This window comes from Rutilus rutilus, assembly GCF_951802725.1.
Source record: "Rutilus rutilus genome assembly, chromosome: 21".
Taxonomy (NCBI): domain Eukaryota; kingdom Metazoa; phylum Chordata; class Actinopteri; order Cypriniformes; family Leuciscidae; genus Rutilus; species Rutilus rutilus.
Window position 1 is genome coordinate 25935814 of NC_140226.1, and position 18093 is coordinate 25953906.

Genomic DNA, 18093 nt, shown 5'->3' on the forward strand with positions numbered 1-18093 from the left:
TTTATCAGCCTATTTTATTTTAATGTCCTGAACAAGAAACTCTCTTTGCCACAGACACTACACGAAGCCGCCGTGATATTGAGGTGAATGGTCGCGACTACCACTTTGTGTCCCGTCAGGTTTTTGAGATGGACTCTGCAGCAGGGAAGTTCATAGAGTCTGGAGAGTTTGAAAAGAACCTCTACGGTACCAGCACAGACTCGGTCCGACAAGTCATCAACACGGGCAAAATCTGCCTACTGTGTGTACACACTCAGGTGAGATGGACCACTCAGAACACTTTAGAAACAGTGCAACAATGCCTGGTGATCTCCTAAAACGTTCAATCCTGCAGAGTTTAGCTACAGCACAACTGCCTGGATGTTTCTAGTGATCTTGAAGACCTTGATTAGCTGGCTCAGGTTGTGTTTAATTAAGATTGGAGGTAAACTCTGCTGGGAGATGGCCCTCCAGGAGCACCCTTTCCGTATTTAGCCATTTTTGCAAAGCAAGTACCACATGAATTTCCTTTAGAAATCTTGTTACTCACTATTTTCTTCTCTCTTTTTAGTCTTTAAAAGTGTTGCGCAGCTCGGACCTCAAGCCCTACATCATCTTCATTGCTCCTCCATCCCAGGAGCGATTGAGAGCCCTCCTAGCTAAAGACAACAAAAACCCAAAGGTAAACATCGACACAGAAGGATCAGCTCTTAGAGGCCATTCACACAGAATGTGTTATAGCATTCCACCGTGCTTCAATGTAAACATGCGCTAGTCAAATGCTTTTGACCATTGTGCTCACGTCATCTTGAGACCTTGGCTGAGCAAAATGCTGCATACAAAGGTAGGAAGGCAACAAGGCATGTCTGAATCCAATGATCACGTCACATTCTGTCAACCGAGATACCTTCATCTGATCGATTCATCCATTTGATGACGGTTGAGCTTGAAAAATAAAGAAATTAGTATTGTAGTGATTAAATATTCGCCCCAAAGCTTAAACACAAAAACGTGTTCTATGTGAACCCACCTTTAGACCACAAATCCACCCACATACTCTTGGTTTCACACTTTTGTTGTTGTTCTCTCTCGTTTTAGCCTGAGGAGCTGAGAGACATTATCGAGAAGGCCCGGGAGATGGAGCAGAACTACGGCCACCTGTTTGACGCCGCCATTGTTAACACTGACCTGGACAAGGCCTACCAGGAGCTGCTGCGTCTCATCAATAAACTAGACACTGAACCTCAGTGGGTCCCCTCATCCTGGCTGCGCTGAGATGAACCCCACTCACAGCGACCCCTCCACCGACGGATGTAAATGAAGAGCAGATAGAATCACACACTCTCGGGTTTCATAGAGTTGACTGAATACCGCTGTTTTTACACCCCAGGATTGGACACTAGATAAGGACACCACGCCCCCTCAGACCTGGACAGAAGTGTCTGTCTGCACTGCGCTGTCGGCAGGCTGGGGGAATGAGTTTTTATGTCATAATTTGTTTGATCATGGTGTGTTTTTGAGTCCGTTTAGCCACATTCCAGTGAGAGAGTTACCAGCACTTGGTGCAGCAGTAGAATTAGGGCTTCTATACTGCTTTTGATAACTATTTATGATTGTAAATATTCTATATGTATTTTTAAAGAAGTTTTTGGACAAATGTGGAGATGGGTTTGCGTTGTGGGAAAGCAACTGTACTAAAAGTCACCATTTTAAAAAGTCCAGTGAGATATTCAGACTCCAGAACATTATTAGTGGACAATGACATTTGTGCACTCTGTTTTCTCCTCTTTTAACCTTTGATGTTCGATGTGACCAGAACTTCCAGCAGTGAGTTCAGTGCCCATTGTGTCTGAACAACTCTTTCCAAGCTTACAAGACACCAAAAGGGATAACTCTTGAAGCGACTCATGCCTTCTGTCCCTGTGGTGCTGCCTCAATGTTCCTATGGCAAGCAACACTGTGATTATGACAGAGTTTAATAGTAAACTTCAGGTTTTTCGAGAGTTTGCCAGGCCACATCTGAACATAGCTGCAATATGTAAGCGGCTACATTTAAGTCTATGCTCTCTGTCTCAGTATTCACATGCACTTCCAGCACTCAGAAGTGTAACCAGTATTGTAAACAGTATTTGACAGCAATACAGTGAGGTTCACCATCTGAGCGTCAGCACGGCCTAGTCTTAGTCAATGCTTCTGCACAATTTAAAATGTTTCCTTTGTGATTTGTTTTTGATTGGATTTGAAGGTTCTGTGTTGTGTTTTACCCATTTCAACATGAGCAAAGGGCTTGTGTTTTAACTTGTGGTGATGCTCTACATTATTAGGGTCTCATGAAACTTGTGAAGAACACGTCCTGGTCATATTTCACCCTAAATCAGAAAGAAAGAAAGAAAAACAGGCTTCATTCTTTTTAAGAAAATCATTAAAATCTTTTTAGGTTGTGATATTAACAATTAAGCTTTTTCCTCCAAATTCTCATGAAATATTTCTTGTACTGCCCTTAGTTTGCGCTTATAAAATCGTATGGTGTGTATTGTAATGGTCAAAGAATAATGAATAAAATGATCAGATTTTACAGTAATAAACATTGCTTAATTTTTGTGACAATAATATGGTTAAAAAATAGGCTCTTTTTTTTTTTTTTTTTGGGGTGTAATCTCACCTGGATGAGTTTCATGAGATTCTCCCATTAGACTTGATCAAAAGTATGAAACATCAGCTCTGTGTTGAGGTGAGGTGTGTGTGTGTGTTGATGGAATGCTTGTGAATGCATGGTTTTGGGGTGTGTGAGTGCAAATGCTGGAAGTAGAGAACTCTTGATCTTGATGGACAGAAAGCTGTTTGTGTGTGTGTATGATTGGTAACAACTGTCAGTTATTGCAGGCAAGTATTATCTCCATAGCTGATTCAAGCACACACTGGAAGCAGCTTTACTGAGATTTGTTCTGCAGAACTGTTTTTACTGTTTGTTTTTCTTGAGATAATCAATGTGTATTTAGAAAACAACCTAAATATTTTTTTAATGTACAGAATAGCTCAGACACTAGGAAAACACACCGTTGAGGTTTTTACTCTTGTGCACTACAGTTTGGTTTGTGTTCTGAGTGTGGACGAAGCCGGTAACCCGCTGTGTCTCATGTGATCTAGTTACATGCCAGTCAACTGGAAGTAGAATTAATGAATGTAAAAGAAGAATCACCTTTCCTTCTCAACTGTTTTTGTATGAATTATACAAGTGAATTAAAGCCCAGATTAATAGTGTTGGTCTCTTGTTGTTTATGGATGTGTGATGGTAGCTGTATTAGTGCATGGAGATTCAGTGCAAACATTTTATTTAAATTCAGAACATCAGCTTTCCAGTTAAGTAAAAAAAAAAATTAGAAGGTGTTATGCCTCAACCTGTTCATTCCTAGAGGAGGACAGTGTTGGAAAACAAACTATGAATTAAAATACCACGTAAAATATAGGACCTGATTTGGAGTTAAATAAAAGTACAGTAACACTTTAGTTTATGGTCCAATCCTCACTATTAACTAGTTGCTTATTAGCATGCATTTTATTAGGATATGAGCTGTTTATTAGTACACAAAGCACATATTAATGCCTTATTCTGCATGACCATATTCTACATCCCTAATCCTACCCAATACATAAACTTAACAACTACCTTACTTACTATTAATAATAAGCAGTAATTCTTTTATTGAGGCAAATGTCATAGTTAATAGTGAGAATTGTACCCTAATCTAAATGTTTTGGACCCGTTCTCCTTATCCTGGGGGGAAATCAATTGTGAGTTTTCCAAGGTTCTATACTGTATTTCACATTTTTGTACTGTTCTGGGAAGATGATTGTCATGGGTTATGTGCTTATTAGGCTACAGTAATGAGAATTATAAACTCAATAGTAAAACATCCACATGCATTACAGGTTATGAGACTGGTGAGGAAATTGTGCATGTTAATAAAATAAATATTACTCAGCACTGGGCGTACAATTACACTGTAACAAGGACATTTTAAAATAAAGTGTTCTTGAAAGAGAATTAATACATTTGTTCAGAAAGGAAACATTAAATCAATCAAAAGTGACAATAAAGATGTTTACATATTTACAAAAAAAGATCTATTTCAAACCAATGCTGTTCTTTAGTACTTTATATTCACCGAAGAATCCTGAATAGGCAATCACAGGTTCCACAACTGTTTTCAACATTGATAATCAGAAATGTTTCTTAAGCACCAAATCAGCATATTATAATAATTTCTGAACGATCATGTGACACTAAAGACTGGAGTCATTCAGCTCAGTCATCACAGAAATAAAGAAGCCTCCATATTACTGTTATTTTAAATTGTAATAATGTTTCAAAACTGTTTTGCTATTTTGATAAAAAATCTGGCTTTGATAAGTAGCCAAATCAAAACAATGTGACCTGGAAATCACCCATAAACCACTCTCAGTAAGTACCAAGATATTAAGTAAGTACCATTGTGTGATGTCATGAATAGTTTCGTTATGAATAACAGGTGTTTACATAATGTAAATATTTACTGTGGGAAATGTAATGGAATTTTATAAAAGAAATATATTTTCTGAAGCGTTTTCACCGAATCTTCCGGTCTGCAAGTGCGCCTCCGAATCACTGGATGGCGGTACAGAGCAACTTAACAAGCCGCGAACAAAAATAATGACTTCCTCTTCCGCCTGCTTTTCAACATGCTGATGAAATAGGGAGCAGAGACACCGCTTTTCCGTTTCTCTTACTTCTTATTTTGTATTTATGCACTTGGATTTCCATCATCAAATAAAGGACGTTGACTAAATTCCTGTACTCATTTCTCCTGTATATCGGTAAGTGGTTGTTGTGGCAGAAAGTAGTGTGGTTTGTGCTAAATTGTTCTCATATCAGTTAGTCTGTCAGTTATATGTTATAGTTTACCGTATGTTTAAAATAATGGTGGATTTTTGTGCCTCCAGTCTTCACACTTCACTTCCATATAAAAAGCCGTTTAACTGAGAAGCTTTTCTCATTCTAGAAGTCTCAAAACCTAGTGAGATTTCTACATAGACAGCATTCTCACATGAGACCTTTTCGCTCCTCCAGGTTCAAGATGCCAGGACTCAGCTGTAGATTCTACCAGCACAGGTTTCCAGAGGTGGAAGATGTGGTGATGGTCAATGTCAGGTCAATAGCAGAGATGGGCGCTTATGTGAGCCTGCTGGAGTACAACAACATCGAGGGCATGATCCTGCTCAGCGAGCTCTCCAGAAGACGAATCAGATCCATCAACAAACTCATCCGGATCGGACGCAATGAATGCGTGGTGGTCATTCGTGTGGATAAGGAGAAAGGTGGGACTGTGTTTGAAATGTAAGTTTCTTGCTTTTTTTTCTCCCCCCATCCATTCTTTCATTTTTAACCTGTGATATCCACATTTCCACAGGCTACATTGATTTATCCAAAAGAAGAGTGTCACCTGAAGAGGCCATTAAATGCGAAGACAAGTTCACAAAATCTAAAACCGTGAGTATGCCTTGCCTGTTTAATGGTGAATATGCTTTGATCACCTTGACCAGGTTTAAAAGATTCTTAATATTTAGTAATATTGTCGATCTTGAACTGAATTGAGATGGATAATGACTAGGGGTGTAATGATACCCTCATGTCACGATTCGATACATATCACGATACTGAACTCATCATACAATAATAATATATGATTCTGAAGCTGTAAATCTACAGAAATATTTCAGACGAATATGCTTGCACTCGGTCACTGACTAGATATATTTCAAATAATATAGGCCACTTTTCACTGGTAACATGAGACATTTGGCATTATCAGGACCCACAAATATTCCCCCATTGCATTATTAGGCTATACATTATATACTCACACAGCAATTTTTATTTTGGGTTAACTATATACAATACTTTTTTTTTTTTTTTTTTTTATTGTGATATATTGTGACACGATATATTGTTACACCCCTAATAATGACTGTTTGAGCTGTTTTCTGCAGAGCTGCATTATAACTTTGTTTCATAACTGACTAATTTTGCTACATTGGCAATGTTATTGAACTGAATTGAATCCACACTGAATTGACTTGAGCAGCATAATGATTCTTGTCTTCTGTAGAGTAGAGTGGTCCTTATCAAGTCCAATTTATTTTATTTTTGTTTGCAAAATTTTAGTGTCTTAACCTCTTAAACTGTTCCTTTTAACTTCAAAATTAGAAATATGCAAAAATGTAGACAAAAAAATTATATTTAGAGGTAGCTCAATCTTGTGGAAGATTGCCTATGTTAAGCTGTGCGGCGTTATTGTGATATGCAAGTAATATTAAAAGTTGCTGCAAATGAACTACATTTGATTGAAATCAGAGCAACACTGACATGACAACAATCTCAAAAAAACACAAAGTTTTCAACAATCCCTCATTTCTGATGCTCAGCAGCCAGTGTTGACTTTTTGCAGTCTGGATAGATCCGTCGGTGATCTTCCACCACATGAAGGAGAAACTGCAATTGTTCTTCAGAGTGTGTGAGATAGCCATTGTATTCTTGAGTCAGAGCCACTCCTCTCTCGACTACTTTCATTGCATGTATAATTGCCTGTGCCTCCTGATAATCTGCTTGATTCGGCCAAAGTTCCGGGTCAATTTCAAGGAACGTAATGTAATTTTTTTGACCAAAAAATGTGCTCTAAACCCAAACAATAACCAAGGTGATCATCAATAGAAATATGTATTGATTCCACCAGGAAAGGTAAATCTGCTAAAACGGGTCATGGATGGATTCATTTGGATTTAGTTTCTACAATAAGTAAACTGAGATATGCATCTAAAATACATATTTAGGAATATATGGTGCATTAGATGTTTTTTATGGAGATTCTTTTGGAAATTTACTAGCCAGGTATAATATCAATTCAAATGATCTGTTTTTACGAAAATCATCAAAATCTCAGAAAGTTTAAAGCTATTGAGCTACCAGTAATTATTATGTTACTGCCATACAAATTGGCATGCTGTATTTTCTTATATAAAGGAACAATTTGAAGGGTTAAGAGCATGACAATTGGAGACTTTAAAAATAAGGACCACCCTACTGTAGAGCTGCTTTATATCTGAACTGAACTAGTTTCATTATTGATTAACTTTACATAAATATTGAACTGAATTGAATCAACACTGGCTTGAACTGAATAATAACACTATTGTCTTCTGTAATTCTATCTTGCAGCAGTTTTATATTTGTCTTATATTTGAAGTTTGCATCATTATTATCCTGTTTTGAAACAATCTATATTGTATAAAGCGCTACGTAATCAAAGGCGGCTTACCTTGTCCAGCTGCTCACTTGAGAAAGTGGTTTCATAGATGCTGTGTGTATGTTTGTTATAGGTTTACAGCATTTTGAGGCACGTAGCTGAAGTCCTAGAGTACACCAAAGATGAGCAGCTCGAGAGTCTGTACCAGCGAACTGCTTGGGTGTTCGATGAGAAGTACAAGCGGCCTGGATACGGAGCCTATGACATCTTTAAGCAGGCTGTGTCGTAAGTATGCATTCGTCTATCAGCCACTGGCTATGAAACGACCTTGTTTCTGTAAAGATGTTTTTTTAACTTCACAACGTCTGTATAAAGATGTGGTTTATTGTTCTGTGTATAGGGACCCATCCATTTTAGATTGCCTGGAATTGACGGAGGAGGAAAGGGCCGTCCTGATTGACAACATCAACAGACGACTCACTCCGCAGGCTGTCAAAATAAGAGCGGACATTGAGGTGGCCTGCTATGGCTATGAGGGCATAGATGCAGTGAAAGAAGCTTTGAGGGCTGGACTGACGTGTTCAACAGAATGCATGCCAATCAAGGTAAAAACTGAGATATTCATTTATTAAAAATGCAATTCATACATACAGAGACTTGAGTACACCATGTTATTGATGAACATGTTTTTAATTTCTACATTTATTTAGATATTTTTAGGAAAAATGGCTCATTAAAAGAATAAAAAGTAGTTTAGCAAAATATTTTATTATTGAAGACACAGGTCTTTAAAAATCAGGTAAAAAGTACATATTAAACCAAGTGAACACCTAGTAATCCAGACTTGCTCACTATTGATCACAGATCAACTTGATTGCCCCTCCGCGTTACGTTATGACCACAACCACACTGGAGCGCACAGAGGGCCTTTCTGTGCTCAATCAAGCCATGGCTGTCATTAAAGAGAAGATCGAAGAGAAGAGAGGCGTCTTCAACATTCAGATGGAGGTGAGAAATTCTACGGGTCATGATTTCTCATTATTCTGACACAGAGACTTTGCTAACTGAAGATATAGAGCAAGATATCTTGCCGTCTTGAATGTAGCATTTGACCCGTTTCAATATCCCCACAGCCAAAAGTCGTAACGGACACAGATGAGACGGAACTGGCTCGACAGTTAGAGCGGCTGGAGAGAGAGAATGCCGAGGTGGACGGAGACGATGATGCAGAGGAGATGGAGGCCAAGACCGATGACTAGCTTGAAGATAGACAATAAACGAGCATTTCCAATATCATTCAGGAGACTTGAGTTACAGTGAATTGTTTATCGCACCAAAAGGACTGAAAAGGCATTGATGGAAAGCACTGCTTCCATGATAACTAGCAGATTAAGGGTGAATTTTATGTTCCACTTGTAGCAGGCAGTGGAAGTGGATTATTTTCATGGACATTTGCTTATCTTATGAGTTGTTGCAGGAATTCCTTCCATGAACACTAGAGTTTGCTTTGGATGTATTAATATAGATACTATTTCAACATTGTGGTTGTTTTAAGTGACCTTTCTGTCGCCAGCCTTATTCAAGAAAGATGCTGTTTGTGATCTCTGTAATTCTTGACAAAATATAGACAACCAACCAGTTTACTTCTCTTTATCAGAGCCCTCTGTTGTGGATGCAGAACTAATAAAAACAAGCATTTTCTTTTTCCCAAAGCGTTTGTCCTGTTATTTTGCTGTATGTAATATGAACATTAGATATCTTACAAAGGATAACTGTCCTGACTAAATTTGTTTTAGACCTGTCAGAATGTTTTTTGAGGGAAATTGCATATATACGTCACTTGCTTGTGTGTGTCTACATTTATTTATTCCAACATTTATTTGTTTCTACATTTATTTCTATGGGGACTTTGTCATTGTGAAGCAGAAACATAGAAAAGAAGTCATGAACACTCATACGTCCCACAGTGCTAACTGTGACACTGATCACAGTCTAGTTGTGTCATCCATTTACATTGAACCAAAGCATTTCCACTGTCATGTGAAACAGTCCCAAATGATAGGCATTCAAAACAAAGCTTCCAAATCTCATTCCTGACACCCCAAACCCTGATACTAACTGGGAAACCATCAGAAATGTGATCTATGACACCACTCTACAAACTTTTGGAAAGAAAAGAGGACCCTGATTTGTGCAATGCCTTGAGGAAAAGCGGCAAGCTCAAATCAAGACCCACAGGACAAGCAACAGTCTCATATCGTGCTGTCAAAACTTTAGCTAACCTTCAAGGCTGTCCACTTACACTTCAAAATTGCTTAGATGCAGAACCAGATCTAGTTGAGGTAATTACCATAGTATAAGGACTGGGCTGAGGTAAAACTGCTGGGGCTGATGCAATACCAGGTGAGCTTCTCCAAGCTGGAATTGAACCCCTAGCCCACCATCTCCATCATCAACTCATTTTAAAGTGCTGGAGCTCTAAGCATGTTCCCCAAGATTTCAAGGATGCAAAGATCACCACACTCTACAAGAACAAAGGGGACCGTGGAGATTGTGATAATTACCGTGGCATTTCACTGTTGTGTGTGAAAGGGAAAGCCCTGGCCCGCATCTTTTTGACTCGCCTTCAACAGCTAGCTGAAGTCATATATCCTGAGTCTCAATGTGGCTTTCGGCTCAACCGCTCCACAACAGACATGATATTTGCTGTGAGGCAAATATAAGAAAAATCAAGAGAACAGAATCAACCGCTCTACCTTGCTTTTGTAGATCTGACCAAAGCTTTTGACTTAGTCAACAGAGAAGCTCTTTTTATGGTTCTGCAAAAGGCTGGCTGTCCTCCCACCCTTCTATCACTCATAGCCCGAATTAAATTTAATGGTGACCTATCAGATGAATTCTCTATAAATCGAGGTGTGAAACAAGGCTGTGCCCTTGCTCCAACCCCCTTCTGCATTTATTTCACACATGTATTAAAGGAACACGCCAACTTCTTGGGACTTTAGCTTATTCACCGTATCCCCCAGAGTTAGATAAGTCCATACATACCCTTTTCATCTCCGTGCGTGCTGTAACTCTGTCTGACGCACCCACCGCTAGCCTAGCTTAGCACAAAGACTGGAGGTAAACGGCTCCAGCTAGCATACTGCTCCCAATTAGTGACAAAATAACACCAACATTTTCCTATTTACATGTTGTGATTTGTATAGTCACAGCGTGTACGAATAACAAGGTCACATGAGACACAGCCATCTTCTAACCATATACATACTGGGAACTATATTCTCAGAAGGCGAAGCACTGTAAGCTAAAGTCGGCGTGTTCCTTTAAAGACTGCCTTTGAAAAATTGGATAATCACACCAGAGTCACTCTTTTGACTAGGGATGATGGAAATCCATCAGTCTATCCCGTTTCAGAGCAAGAACTAAAACACAAGGGTTTGTCATCAGAGAACTGCTATACCCTCCTGAGACCCAGAGAGAAAATATTTTTTTAATTTAGTTTCTTTTCATGTCATCACATTGTTTAGAGCATAAGAAACAAATGGTAAAAAAAACATTTTTGAAAAATGATATTTTATTCATATGTCCTCTGACTATGTCCTCTGTAGTGGACACCAGGACTCAGTTGTTTAAAAAATAAAATGACATGAAATTATACGTACAGGCAAAAACAATGGGATTTTTTTTTCAATCACGAATAAATGTTGGGGTTTCGGGATTTATTTTAACAAAAATTTGTATAAAGATGATTCTCAACTATGTTATGAAAGATATATAACGGAATGAATTGATGCAGCATTTTACTTTATGCAATATGTGGGTAAAATGACCATAAATTAATATTCCCATTCATTGCAATGTATCTATACACTGTATCTAATGTGCACAATAATGTGTTCTTGGAGCAACATTTAATGAAAAAAGAAGTGTAATAATTGGAGTAATAATTAGCAACATTTTAATAATAATATCTAATATTTCATAGGAATATTGATGTATAACTTATTTCCATATTCACTTGTTGTGTCTCCCAAAATGCCTGATAAACATGATTTAAGTCCTGATGTCCTCTACAGTGGACATGTATGAAATCAATGTCCTTTTCTGTAACATAAAGTAATTTTTTGATTTGAAACCCCATAACGTTTTCCTGAGATGTTGGTTTATGAAATACAATTTGAAAAGTAGTCCGATTTAAATTATAATTACAATATAGTATCATATTTCCATAAGAGTGCTAGATTTGATCACTAAATTAATGTCAGACATTTTTAAAGACCAAGGATAAGTTGTTTTCATGGTGAAACCTCCAAAAATGTGGTATCTCTGAAAAGTCCTGAATGTGCTCTTTACAGGACACCCAGGTTGTGACATGTGACATGTATGGTGTCAGAGAAATTCACTAAAATATAATGTCCACTACAGTGGACAAAAGTCTATTCCTCCCTGGGTCCCAGGCAGATGATGCTGCATTATGGACATCTTCACCAGAGCAGCTGCAAACTCTGATTGACTGTTTCTCAAGATCATGTGAGCTCACAAGCTGCCAAAATGCTTTGCTTTCAGTTAAATAATATAGCACTTGATGATGTGGGAAAGTTCACTTATCTTGGATCTACCATGACCCGTAATACCACCCTAGACCCTAGATCTGTTCAAAGTGACCAGGGAAAAGTAGCACATTTTTTTTAAATTCTTTTTTGAGGAAAAAGTGGTGATTCTTTTTTAAAAAGTAGCGATTCTTCTTACAAAAACTATCGATTCACTTTTGAAAAAGTCGCGACTGTTTTTTAAAATCTTTTTTTAATTCTTTTTTTTGGAAAAAGTAGTGATTCTTTTTACGAAAAGTATCGATTCACTTTTGAAAAAAGTAGCGATTCATTTTGGAAAAAGTAGCGATTCTTTTTACGAAAAGTATCGATTCACTTTTGAAAAAAGTATCGATTCATTTTGAAAGTATCGATTCATTTTGAAAAAGTAGCGATTCTTTTTACGAAAAGTATCGATTCACTTTTGAAAAAAGTAGCGATTCATTTTGGAAAAAGTAGCGATTCTTTTTGGAAAAAAGTATCGATTCTTTTTGGAAAAAGTAGCGATTCATTTTGGAAAAAGTAGCGATTCTTTTTGAAAAAGTAGTGATTCATTTTGGAAAATGTAGCTATTCTTTTTGAAAAAGTAGCGATTCACTTTTAAAAAGGTAACTATTCTTTTTGAAATAGTAGCGATTCATATTGGAAAAAGTAGCGATTCTTTTTGAAAAGGTAGCAATTCTATTTACGAAAAGTATCGATTCACTTTTGAAAAAAGTATCGATTCTTTTTGGGAAAAGTAGCGATTCTTTTTGAAAAAGTAGCGATTCATTTTGGAAAAAGTAGCGATTCTTTTTGAAAAAGTAGCGATTCATATTGGAAAAAGTAGCGATTCATTTTGGAAAAAAGTAGCGATTCTTTTTGAAAAAGTAGCGATTCATATTGGAAAAAGTAGCGATTCTTTTGGAAAATGTAGCTATTCTTTTTGAAAAAGTAGCGATTCACTTTTAAAAAGGTAACTATTCTTTTTGAAATAGTAGCGATTCATATTGGAAAAAGTAGCGATTCTTTTTGAAAAAGTAGCGATTCTTTTTGAAAAAGTAGCGATTCACTTTTGAAAAAGTAGCGATTCTTTTTGAAAAAGTAGCGATTAATTTTGGAAAAAGTAGCGATTCTTTTTGAAAAAGTAGCGATTCACTTTTGGAAAAAGTAGCGATTCTTTTTACGAAAAGTATCGATTCACTTTTGAAAAAAGTAGCGATTCACTTTTGAAAAAGTATCGATTCTTTTTGGAAAAAGTAGCGATTCATTTTGGAAAAAGTAGCGATTCTTTTTGGAAAAGTAGTGATTCATTTTGGAAAATGTAGCTATTCTTTTTGAAAAAGTAGCGATTCACTTTTAAAAAGGTAACTATTCTTTTTGGAAAAAAGTAGCAATTCATTTTGAAAGTATCGATTCATTTTGAAAAAGTAGCGATTCATTTTGGAAAAAGTAGCGATTCTTTTTGAAAAAGTAGCGATTTTTGGAAAAAGTAGCGATTCTTTTTACGAAAAGTAGCGATTCTTTTTGAAAAAGTAGCGATTCATTTTGGAAAAAGTAGCGATTCATTTTGGAAAATGTAGCTATTCTTTTTGAAAAAGTAGTGATTCATTTTTGAAAATGTAGCTATTCTTTTTGAAAAAGTAGTGATTCATTTTGGAAAATGTAGCTATTCTTTTTGAAAAAGTAGCGATTCTTTTTGAAAAAGTAGCGATTCATTTTGGAAAATGTAGCTATTCTTTTTGAAAAAGTAGCGATTCATTTTTCGATTCATTTTTGAAAAAGTAGCAAATCTGATGATGCTTGTAATAAGCTAAATTTTCAGACATTGAGCTCAAAATGCTATGTTCGAGGTAAAACACGCCTCCCTCATTAGCATACAGAGGAAGAAATGTAGAAATAAATAAATGTAGAAATAAATACATATAAATAAATGTGAAAATAAATGAAATTGGAAATAAATAAATGCATAAATAAATAAACACTGTAAAAAATTATTGTGATTTTAACGGTCAAAGACTGTAAAAATGCTACGGTGAAAAACTGTTAATTGGTTAAGAGAAAGTTTCCTTACTATATACGGTAAACAACTGTGATAGATCTAACGGTACATTTAATGTCATTTTACTGTAAAATACCGTTAAATTTACAGTTTTTGGAAGTCATTGTATAATTTAAAGTGAAAAAACGTAAATTGACATTCCCACAATTCCATGCGTGACGCTTCACATTTGATGTATTTTTGTTGAAATAACTATGTTTCTTCATAGTTTTCTTATTTTTTCTAATCAGTTATGAAATTAGGGTTTTATGTATAAATTAATGTTTATTGCATTTTTAAAATTTCACGTGTGTTACCATGATGGTGTTTAGTGTTTGTATGAATGACACTGTGTAGCTTCTATATATTAGAATTAACTTTCTTGTGGAAAAGCTGCTTGTGATGATCTTTAATTCATCATGTGATTTTCATCTCCACTGTGATTGGTGGTTGTCAGTGTATTACTATGGTACAAAACAGATATAAATACTTCAATAGGTCAGTAAATTAACATTATATCAGATAATTAAATACGGTTTATTACTGTAAATTTAAGTAAAGTCTGTAAAATCTAAAATGTTGCTACCGTATTTTTTACGGTAAATTTCTGGCAACCACAGCTGCCGGTATTTTACTGTAAATTTGACTGATTTTTTTTTGCAGTGAATGAAAAAATAAATAAATGTAGAACATTTTTTTTTTACTTTTCTTCGAGGTGCTATAGCACATCCACTTCCCGTGCCCCTGTAACCACTTCTAGTCAGTTTAAAATCCTTTCCATCTAAACTGGTTATATCTATTAAGCCAAGTGAGTGGTTTATGTGCTTTACCTTGACTTTTCCCTGCTGGTGGAATACCTGCCTAACTCAACCCGAGCTGCTGAGTCAGTAGCCATTTTCAAGAAAGATGCATCAGTTCAACTGCTTCTATTGCTCTCCTTATTTGGAAGTCGCTTTTGATAGAAGCTTCTGCTAAATGATTAAATGTAAATGTAAGGATAACCATGTTCGTCCGCAGTCACGCAGAGCCGAAGCACAACCAATGTTCTTCCGCAGAATGCATAGTTTTTTTTTTTTTTACCACTATAGGGCCAAATATTACACAGTGTGCTTTTGAAGAAGCCAGTAACATTGATGTAACCATGGTAATAAGGCATAATTTGTACCCATGGGTAATATGGGATTTCGTGCAGGCAATAATAGAAAATGTAGCATACTTTTTTTTTTTTTTTTATCCAGAAAGTTATTTTAATTTCTTTAATTTTCTATCAAATAGTGAAAATGGTGAAACATCATGGATGGGGCATACTTTATCTAATTTATTTTTAACATTAAATAACGCTGTTAAAAATCACAATCATATTTCCTTTGGCAATTTTTGTGTTTTAGGCTACAAGGTTGATATAGCCTACAGTTTGCAGGAAGGACCAGTTTGCATTATGCCTGATGTGTCACTGTCATACTGGTTTATTTTACTGTTTAATACCCCACTGCAGAGAAAAGCGGCAAGTTGCAACAAAAACTCAGTGGAAACAGCTTTTTTCTTTTACACCTGTGATGTTGAGGGTCATCACAGTAAATGTCACGCTCAGACTCACGATGTGTAGCTCCAGCCGAAAGATGGCGCTGTTGTATCACATTTTAGTCTGTAAGAAGGCTAAACCTGGGTAGTAAGAAAGCTTACCTGTATAGTTATACAGTCAGAATAAGGGCGTTTTAATTCTTCTTCAACGATATTAAACAGACATTTGGCTTGTGTTTTTAAATGACAAAAAAAGTGTGGATGTCGTTAGACAAGGTGCCACCATCAAACATGTCTGTTTCTGAAGGAAAGAGCAGCTGCACATGTAGCTTAGATGATCCAACATGTATTTCATAAACTCAGGTCAGCCTGAATGTTTTATTTTTATTTTAAGATGCACATATAAACCTCTGAGCATTTGTAAGGCAAAATTACAGATCTGTGTAGTTGTAGTTTTATGTTTATATATAAAGCTGTTTTAGTAGCCTACCTTTGCCATAATTTCCACCCGAGAGCCCTGACTCTGTACATTGTATTGGTGCGGGTGTACACAAGTTTGTCTGGCTAAATGAGACCATGAGAGGAGCTTGTTTTGTGCCCACATGAGAATACTTATTGGAACCTGCACTCCAATCACTCAGCTACCATCAGAGCTCTAAGCTAAATGTATTTTATGATTATTTTAGTGTAGTCATTAATTTAATGTGCTCCGACCTTTTCGTAAAAGTGTGCTGTATATTTTTACCTGCTTTATGTGGTAGCGTGCTTAGTATTTTTCTTTGCTCTTTTGGAAGCATGTTGAATCATTTTAATGAATTATGTATTTTATTATATCATTTTGTATTGTGTTTTTATTTACATTTAAGTATAAAGGGGATGTTAAGGTTTTTAAGATCATTAGAAACCTAAATTCAGTCAAATGTATCCAAACTTCTGCATATTTCATCTGATGTTAGGGTCATTAGGAATCTGGACTGATGATTGTGATTTATGGTGATTCACCTAACCCTTAGGTGGTTTTCATTTGGCCTAATGACTAACTGCTAATGCTAATGGTCTCTAAACTAACACCTATGAATTTCTATCATCTATGGAGTGGTATCATGATGTGGTTAAAAAAAGAAATGTTTCTTGAGAACCAAATCAGCATATCAGAAGGATTTCTGAAGGATTGTGTGACATTGAAGACTGGATCAGCTTTGCTATCACAGGAATGAATCTAGAAATAGAAAACATTTTAAATTGTAATAATATTTCACTATATTATTGTAGTTTTAAATTTTCTTTTTTTGAACGGTAGTATATTTGAGGAGTGTAGCAGAGCCTTTTATGATCTCATATTTTGTGTGTCATGTGCTACGCTCTAATAGGACATTAAAAAGAAACTTTATTTGGATGCTGAACTCCTAAAGTTTATACTCAAAGTTCTCACGCACTTGAATTAAAAAAATGTGCAGTCACTGAGATTTCACATCTTCTTTGTAAAGAAGGAAAATATGGCTATTTAGCGATGTCTGTTTGAAATAAACTTGAGAGATTGTTCCGAACTCTTAATTTTGAAACTCTACATGCGTCGCACCTGTTCATTTAATTCTAAGAAATCAATCTCTTGTTGCAAAATCGAGTTAGCTCCCCATCACTGCACACTCAGTCAGGTTAACATGATTAACTGCTAATGAGGGGTTATTTCTGTCACTGCTGCGTCAAAGGCTGCGTAAAGTGTGTGTGAGAGAAAAAGAGCACCTGTAATTAAGAGCCAATTGCTTATAGTCTTGGAAAAATAATCCCTCCATTATCACCTTTAATATTAATTAGCCATTGGGTTTGCTCCCTTCTGTAAGATTATCACTTCTTATGATAAAAGATTGTTTTAGGTCATCACATTTTTTTAAATGTGGATTCTGTCTCATTCAGGGTTCATTGATTTTTATAATTTTTTTTTTTTTTTTTTTGATGGATTAGAAAAACATAAAGCGTAAATATGTCACCCACAACACTAAGTAATGTTCCCTGTTTATGGGATGTTTGCAGTGCACGAGTCTACCAAGTGAGGGAACCAAAGTATCAGTGACCACGGAAAACCATGGGATTTGCTTAACCTATTTATACTGTTATTGCCTCTACACCTGAAACTCAACAAAACAATGTAACAGCTATACATTGCACAAATTAATATACTTGCTGAGATAAAAGTTTAAAAAAGAAGCTCTAAGACGTGTCTTCAAGCAGTTTCAGATGGCCTTTGGCTGCAAAATGGGCTAAAAAAATATGAAATAAATAACATTATAAGAAAGATTCTAGCCTTCCCTGTCAGATGATTTCTAAGAAAAAGACCAAATCTTCCTAATATTTCTGTTTTTTTATTAATATTTTATAGTACTGTAATATTTTATTTTATATTTATTATCTTAATATTTGACATTGTAAATAAACAACTAAATTATTTCAATTCATAATAAATATCGCTTGTCATGTTCCCAGAATCAACAGATCAATTCCACTCTTTTGCTTTTGCAGTGTCTGACTTTCTGTTTGTAACAAGAGCCTAATCTGTTTAATATAGTGTAATAATCATCTGATAAGCTCATGCTGTTTTAAGTATACCACTGTATGATGAATTGAAAGTAGAGCTAAACTATTTTTTCTATGGTAATTATTTACTGAAAAACAATGATTTACCACTTCTGAATTTCTGAATTAC

General features: G+C 36.0%; 2 protein-coding genes across 3 annotated transcripts in view; both read left to right on the forward strand.

Moving 5' to 3' along the window:
• pals1a (protein associated with LIN7 1, MAGUK p55 family member a) overlaps window positions 1–3240 on the forward strand; it is a 31505-nt gene extending 28265 nt beyond the window's left edge. For both annotated transcript variants that reach the window (XM_084393523.1, XM_084393524.1), the window contains 3 exons: window positions 55–257; window positions 551–661; window positions 1078–3240. In XM_084393523.1, coding sequence (XP_084249649.1) covers window positions 55–257; window positions 551–661; window positions 1078–1254 — 491 coding nt within the window. In that variant the 3' untranslated portion in view covers window positions 1255–3240. The remainder of the gene's footprint in view (window positions 1–54; window positions 258–550; window positions 662–1077) is intronic.
• A 1416-nt stretch (window positions 3241–4656) lies between these two features.
• On the forward strand, window positions 4657–8971 carry eif2s1a (eukaryotic translation initiation factor 2, subunit 1 alpha a). The gene is made up of 7 exons (XM_084393793.1): window positions 4657–4833; window positions 5087–5334; window positions 5427–5506; window positions 7393–7544; window positions 7660–7864; window positions 8124–8267; window positions 8393–8971. The coding sequence occupies exons 2-7, from the start codon at window positions 5094–5096 to the stop codon at window positions 8516–8518; spliced, it is 948 nt and encodes a 315-aa protein (XP_084249919.1). The 5' UTR covers window positions 4657–4833; window positions 5087–5093; the 3' UTR covers window positions 8519–8971.
• Window positions 8972–18093: the final 9122 nt, after the last annotated feature.

What these genes read in the sequence shown, in the direction of transcription:
- eif2s1a (XM_084393793.1), top strand. Translation starts at nt 5,094, where the DNA reads ATGCCAGGACTCAGCTGTAGATTCTACCAGCACAGGTTTCCAGAGGTG. An exon ending in TCGTGTGGATAAGGAGAAAG is followed by an intron (nt 5,335 to 5,426) that starts GTGGGACTGTGT and finishes ACATTTCCACAG; the next exon opens with GCTACATTGATTTATCCAAA. An exon ending in CAGAATGCATGCCAATCAAG is followed by an intron (nt 7,865 to 8,123) that starts GTAAAAACTGAG and finishes TATTGATCACAG; the next exon opens with ATCAACTTGATTGCCCCTCC.